The sequence below is a fragment of the Capsicum annuum genome, chromosome 7, assembly GCF_002878395.1.
Source record: "Capsicum annuum cultivar UCD-10X-F1 chromosome 7, UCD10Xv1.1, whole genome shotgun sequence".
Classification (NCBI taxonomy): domain Eukaryota; kingdom Viridiplantae; phylum Streptophyta; class Magnoliopsida; order Solanales; family Solanaceae; genus Capsicum; species Capsicum annuum.
The window spans coordinates 193,955,279-193,962,610 of record NC_061117.1 but is presented as its reverse complement, the minus strand read 5'-3'; the positions used below and the strand labels follow the sequence as shown (position 1 = coordinate 193,962,610).

At 34.4% G+C, this 7,332-nt stretch overlaps 1 protein-coding gene across 1 annotated transcript; it reads left to right on the top strand.

Annotated features, from left to right (window-relative positions):
- Nucleotides 1-471: 471 nt before the first annotated feature.
- Nucleotides 472-2,044, top strand: LOC107878264 (cyclin-U1-1). The gene is made up of 2 exons (XM_016725185.2): nt 472-998; nt 1,591-2,044. Exons 1-2 carry the CDS (start codon nt 559-561, stop codon nt 1,874-1,876), a joined length of 726 nt encoding a protein of 241 aa, XP_016580671.1. The 5' UTR covers nt 472-558; the 3' UTR covers nt 1,877-2,044.
- Nucleotides 2,045-7,332: the final 5,288 nt, after the last annotated feature.

Below are 7,332 nucleotides of genomic sequence, written 5' to 3'. Positions count from 1 at the left end.
GTTTTTCAAGTAATATTTATTTTCCAATCACAAAAAATCTTTTTTTTTAAAAAAAAAGAAGCTATAATTGCATGTTCAAATACAGCTTTAATTTTTAAATAATTTTTTTGTAATATTTTTTATTCCTCCCTAGAAGTTCTTTAAGTTTTTTTTCTCTTTTGTTGACTCAAATTTATAATTTTAAAATTAAAAATAAGAGAACTTATTATTCGAGCAACTCCATTTTAATTTTCTTTCAAACATCACATTACTTTTTTTAATGTTGTAGCACCTACTTAGAATCATGAAAAAGGGAAGAAGAAAAGAAAACACAGATTCATTTGACAGTTCACTAAAGGGTGGACCTAGTAGTTTGGCTAAAATTGGAAAAGAAGAAACCAACATATAACTAAAGTATTGTCTTATTCAGCGACACGTGTCGAACAGCCCACGATGGAAAACAACTCAAACCAGATAACGTGCGACCAGTACCAAACGTTCTACTTCCAAATTCTAATTAAACAACACAAAACTACACTAAAATATTCCCTCATACACAACATCATTTTCACTAATTAGATGCTACACGAGGGCGGCAGCGACGAGTTCCACCGCCGGCCAGACCCGAGCGCAGTAGACGCAGCCAACCCTCGGGTCCTAACCATCTTGTCCTACGTGCTTGAAAAGCTCGTAGCACGAAATGACCAGTTACTAATGCTAGGCCGCCATATTGTTGCTGAAGATAATGGGCTCATGAGTAACGGTGAAGGCGGCCTAAAGAGGATACTAGGGAAGAATTTTAATGCATTTCATGGGGTGAGAGCGCCCAACATAAGTATACCAAAGTATTTGGAGAGGTTATACAAGTATACGAATTGTAGCCCTTCTTGTTTTGTGGTGGGGTATGTGTATATTGATAGATTGGGGCATAAGTACCCAGATTCTCTCCTGGTTTCTTTGAATGTGCATAGGTTGCTTGTCACCAGTGTTATGGTTGCTTCCAAAATGCTCGATGATTCGTAAGTTCTTTGCTCTCTAGAGTCTAGACATGCCAATAAATATTAATTCGTTTGTTTGAATTTTTTTGACTTGATTTGGAGTCCTTTGCTCTCTCTAGAGTCTCAATATGCCGATAAATAGAATTACTTCATTTGTTTGAATTTGTTTGGCTTGATTCGGAGTATGAGCTAGTTAGGGTCAAGCTATTTAATGTTTGACATGAATCTAAACATAGAATCTTCGAGCCTTCCATTTTGTACGATTTTGCTGTAAAATATGGAGTAAAGGAGGACTGATATCTCCCTTTTAGAACTACACAAGGAAACTAACAAGTTATAAGTGCAAAGTACTATAAATTGAATAGCCTGTTATAATTTATATTACTACAAAGGAATGCCCTCCAAGCTCGAGCAATCACAAACAAGAAATAAGAAGCAATTGTGAGGAATAGTCGTTCAGAACAATGATTTGGTCTGATTCATTCTTCATTTCTTTGCTCTAATCTCCTCCTCTGAGAAAAAGAGATTTCATTTGTTTCGCCTTTCTGGTACGAGTAGTGAAGAATATAAAATACACTTATATCCTAATCTTTTTTGTCGTAATGTATTTCAGACACTACAACAATGAGTTCTATGCCCGTGTTGGAGGAGTAAGCAATGCAGAATTAAACAAGCTGGAATTAGAACTGCTATTCTTGCTAGATTTTGGAGTTAATGTAAGTGCGCGAGTTTTCGAGAGTTATTGCCAGTATTTGGAGAAGGAAATGTTGAGCAATGGACCAGGCCTCAAGATTGAAAAGCCAGCAATTAATAGCAGTACTGGTATTGTTGATGATGCCACTGAAATTTCAGTAGAAGATACTCATGACACTTCTTCACCATCCCAATTGCTAGACTGATTACGTCGATCATCAGTGACAGAGCTATAAATTCTAACGAGATGATTCAGTAAAATGTAAAAATATTTACATGTTCATGTGTTACTTTTCCTATATTCGTGTAAGTTATCTTGCTGTGACTGTCATTGTGCAACTGATCAAACACTTTAAAGTATTTCAATTTGTGCATTACTGGGACAAATCTTTTATTTTTTTTCCTTTTTCTATTGTGTCACAACACAATTGAGTGATTCGTGTAATTGGACATACAAGTTACAAAGAGAGAACAAAATATCATACCAGTGCTTATTATTTTATTATGGTTATGTAATAAATATGTATTATCTATTGTAAATAAGTTATATTTTTAGTGGATGTTATTAAAAGGGCCCCTATAGCAATGTAACTACCTCAAGTCACAGTTTGGCTATAAAACGCATTGTATACAATCTCGTAAAACACACAGAAAAGAAAAAGAAAAATTATTGCCTCACTTCTATACGTCTCTCTCCTCTCCTTTTGTTTAAGTTTATTATAGTGTATTTACTTTCAACACGTTATCAATATGGACTTATCTTTCAGTTTCACTATGTCAAATTTATTGAAACATAAGTTTATGGCACTGAATATTACCCGAAAAAATTATTTATCATGAGTCCTAGATGCTGAAATTTATCTTGATGCTAGAGGTCTTGGGGATACTATTAAACAAGAAAATAATGCTCAAGTCAAGATAAGGAAAAGGCTATTATTTTTCTTCATCATTGTCACACCCCTTTCTTCACTGAAAAAAATATTAAGTTCGAAAACGGTTTTAATTATTAAAGTGACTAAAAATGAATATTTGCTTCGAAAAGAATTTTTTTACAATTAATCTCAGAGTCGCGACTTGGCATAAATTTGGTGTGTCAAGTCACCTTTGAAAATCATTGCTCAAAATGATTTTGACTTTTTAAAACTGATCCATGAATAGAGATTCCGATTAAGGAATTCTGTTGACCCAGGGAAAGGTATTAGACATCCCTTAGTCCCGCGGCTCGACCATGATTGCTTCGTGGAGTATATCGGCTAGTAAGACACTATGGAATGAATAAACTTCACACAAAAGCACATAAGCAAACAAGTACACAAACAATAAGAAGATCCAAAAATAATGTCCAGTCCAATTAATACAGTTCCAAAATGAAAAAATACTGAAATTGAAACCTACAATAATCCTAAACTATGCTTTACCCAATGCCTCAAGCCTTGATCGCGAACCTCCTTCGAAGACATAATACGTTGGGGCATTCTCCGGTGAATAAATACGATTTTCTCGAGGCATTCCCCGACAAATGAATATAATTTCAATTCCGTGAAAAGAAATAGAAAACCATTCGAACACACATTCAAACATTCGATAAAGATGGAATCCTAAAATTTGTCTACCCCATTTGACGGCCTAATCATGATACTATCAAGTTTGACACAATTAAAATTCATTCTGAATTAAACAACCATCAATCGATCAAAACAAACCCATATTCAATTTTACCAATGCCAATCCCTCCTCGAATCTCATTCTCAATCAATAATTAACTTAATTCTTCAACTATCAGTTCAATTTTTCTTAATCAATTTTCTCAACAACCGAATTCAACATCAACCACATACACACAACAAGATGTTGGGTTCGAAATCGAAAGGGCCATGTGGAAGCTTGTAGTTGCAAACCAAATCGTGATGATAATTCAGACGACAAGGAAAACATACTAAAAAATATATTATTGGTATTATTTGGTCAAGCGACCTACATATTGAAAAACTAATCTTGAAAAATATAAAAGTTATTGGAAGAAAATCTCCCCTTAAACAAAGACTCTTTAAAAACTACATTATGGATGCTACTGTATTATGGTATGAGAAGATAGTACTCTATTTATAGAGGTCCAAAACTATTCCTCTAAGAAAGAGGTTAGCCAAATATGAAAAAGTTCTATATGTTCTTTTTAGGAAAAGTAAAAGTAATTATGGTATTACTTTTATTTTCCTTGTAAGAAAAGTAAAACTTAAATTTGGTAAGAAAATCAGGGCAAAAACCCTAACAAATTTCCCCTTTTTTACTTGATTTTCTTGACATAATTTGATCCACCTTCTTCCCGTGCATGATCTCCGTTCTTTACATAATCTTCATCACTGTTGTTTTCCATGGTTAAAAATAAAATTTAAAATATTATGGTATTTTTATTTTTAAAGATGCAGCAACAGGAATGTTGAAATATGCTTAAAACTTTTTCTCCAAATGTAGTTGGACAAAGAATCTTCATTATCATCAAATTGATTGCAAATTCATTAGAACCGCCTTGAACTTGTCTTCAACCTCGTTTCACCAAACCATTGAATTTTTGAATCGTAGGCTCGAACCATTGAACCGTAGGTTTTGATACCACTTTTTGGGTTCGAAATCAAGAGGGTCATGCAGAAGTTTGTAGTTGTAAAGCATATCGTGGTGATAATTCAAACGACAAATAAAACATACTAAAAAAATAAATTATTGATATTATTTGGTCAAGTGACCTACATATTGAAAAACTAATCTTGAAAAATATAAAACCTATTGAGAGAAAATCTCCCCTTAAACAAAAACTATTTAAAAAGTACATTGTGGATGTTACTGTGTTATGATATGAGAAGGGAGTTTTCTATTTATAGAGGTCTAAAACTATTCCTTCAAGATAGAGGTTAGCAAAATATGAAAAAGTTTTATATTTTCTTTCTAGGAAAAGTAAAAATAATTATGGTATTACTTTTATTTTCCTTTTAAGAATAGTAAAACTTAAATTTGGTAAGAAAATCAGGGCAAAAACCCTAACACAAGATCCAAGCATTGTAAGCACACAAGTCATTCACATCCACAACAACTATTAAAATTCGAGATAAAAATAGAGAATGAGAGAAGAAATAAACCTCAATGCTTTTTCAATTTGAATGATTCTTCCAAAGTCGATACTGTGGTTGGTCAAACTATTGACGATGGATCCTTGTCGAAAACCTCAAACACTAAAACCTCGAATTCAATTTTAAGACTGAACAACCTCAATTTCCAATAAGTTTCTTAGGCGACAGATCTGTTTAACCGATGTCCGGTGGATTTCACCAGAGCTAGTTGAATTTTTGGCTAGAGCTCGTTGGTTTATGTGTTTTTGATGGGTTTTCGCCTGAGCTGGTGAGATTTATGTTTAGGACCTGAACCATAGTGATTTCCGATGGATTATCATCGGACTCGACAAATAGCTATTTTGTTTGACTAGTTTTTTTGTTAGTTTTGGTCGAAGAGGATATTTCCATTAAAGTTCCATCAGAGAAAGCACTATTTTTCTCATTATTTTCCTTCTCTCCATTTCTCTGTTATCTCCCTCTCTCACTCCATTTCTCTTCTAAATCAACGCCCAATTTTTATTTTTTCTCTTATTGTTTTTTATATTTTCTCAATTTCTCACTGTTTTCCCTTTTCTTATTTTTTATTTTTCTTTCTCACCTCACTGTTTTTCTCTCTAATTGTGGGTTTCTCTCCTCTTCTCTAAATTGTCTATGTGCGTGAATATCTATATAATGTGTGTTGTTATTCTCTTGAGAGTGTGTGTAGGCAGTGTGTATATTATGTGTATTTACGAGCTGTCGGGTGGTTATCTTGATATGGGTGAGAGAAAAAATGTGAGTTGGGGTGGGCTAGGGCACGTAGGGTAGAGGTTATTTTTTTGAGAGTTAGTTATTTTTATCATTTTGTGGAAAAGTTATTAAATAGAGTGGGGTGTATGGTAAGGTGAGGCAAAATGAATAAAATTGACTTTTAGGGTGGGGGTAGGGGGGGTACATGTCTACATCATGCCCCTCTTAATTTGTGAACACAAAGTATTTGTATACAATGAAGTAGACAACGAGATAAAATTTTGACCTGACAATTATTCAAAAGGAAGAAACAGAAGAACGTAGTTGCATTCACTGAAGATAGTTGATGTGGATCCGGAGTGTACCCAAGGAGATGAGTGGTCATGCCCAACTATCTTAATTTCTAGAACAAACTGCCATGCAATTTTCCAATTGATGTGAACTATCCCTTGGATTATGCCTTTTTTTATTGTGTGGCTTGGATAAAAAAAATTGGGCCTAGAAGGGCTTTGGTATGTTTGTGGAGTTGGAGGATGAATCTGAAGAGTTGGTGCATGCCATTGTGGGTAAGAAGGGTGATGAACATATGATTGTACGTTATATATTGTATATGAAGGTGGGGTAATGGAGTATAATGGGTTTTGGGAGTGATTATATAGAGCTTGAGTATGAACTTGGGCTTGAGACTGAGAGTAATGACGATGTGGTCTTTCTGAATGTGCTTGTTGTCCAACTACAACAACAGTTACATCTTTCTTATTCTTCTTTCCTCCAATATTTTTAAAACCATTTTGAATTGCTTAAGTAGTTGATTTCAATGTTACAAAACTCACAATGTGATTGGTCTTAATTCCATCCTCTATTATCTCCCCCATTTTGAGGACCTCAATAAATGGCTTGCCTAATACAGGTAAAAAATGTTGATAATATGGTTTATCCTATACTTGAATAAGCATTTCCACTATCTTGCTTTCTTTCATTGGTAGTTTCACCTTAACATCTTGTACACATCATCTAATCACATACTCCCTGAAACTTTCAGCACTCTTCTTCCTCGTATTAGTTAGGAGTTTATCATCGAAAATCAACTCCATATTGTATTGAAATTATTGCACAAATTCATTAGCTAGGTCATCCCAACTATTCCACGTGTCGATGTCATGATCAACAAACCATTATGAGGCTAGACTCGAAAGACTCTTACAAAAATAAGCCATGAGTAATTCTTCCGTCCCTCCAACACCCATTAGTTGGTTACAATAATGTCTCAAATGTACTACGGGATCCTCATGTCCATAATATTTCTCCAACTTCGGCATCTTAAAGCCAAGAGGAAGGTTAACAATTGAAAACATGCATAAGTAGTTATATGAGACACTTTTGTAACTCCCATCCCCCACCCCCCAAATCATATAAGTTATTCATAGCCAGTTCCAAATTTTTTACCTTTCTAGTCATTTCTTCTTATTCTTCTGTCATAACAGTCTTTTCAACATTAAAAGGAAATTCAGGTGGTTGAGTGTAGCCATAAGGACCAATCAACTTAAATATGGGCTCAACAACATAATGTTGATCACCAGAAATATTCAATACAGGCTCTCCGGCAGAGTGGGGAGGCACAACCATTGGATGAAGATCAAAAGTAGTGGGGGTGGTGCTGTAAAAACATGAACAGCAGGTGGAGCTGAGTATGTGGTAGTTTTTTGTTGAGGAGTTAGGAAATGAATATTGGGATAGTATTGCCTCAGAGTATACCTTGGTGCATGTTTGGCATGTCAACAAAAATGAAAAATTGTACATGTGACATTGAGATAAGCTAGGAGAATTTT

Bases quoted from the DNA above. Each gene is read 5' to 3' on its own strand.
- LOC107878264 (XM_016725185.2), top strand. From the start codon at position 559: ATGCTACACGAGGGCGGCAGCGACGAGTTCCACCGCCGGCCAGACCCG. The intron at 999-1,590 runs GTAAGTTCTTTG...AATGTATTTCAG, and splicing joins TCCAAAATGCTCGATGATTC to ACACTACAACAATGAGTTCT.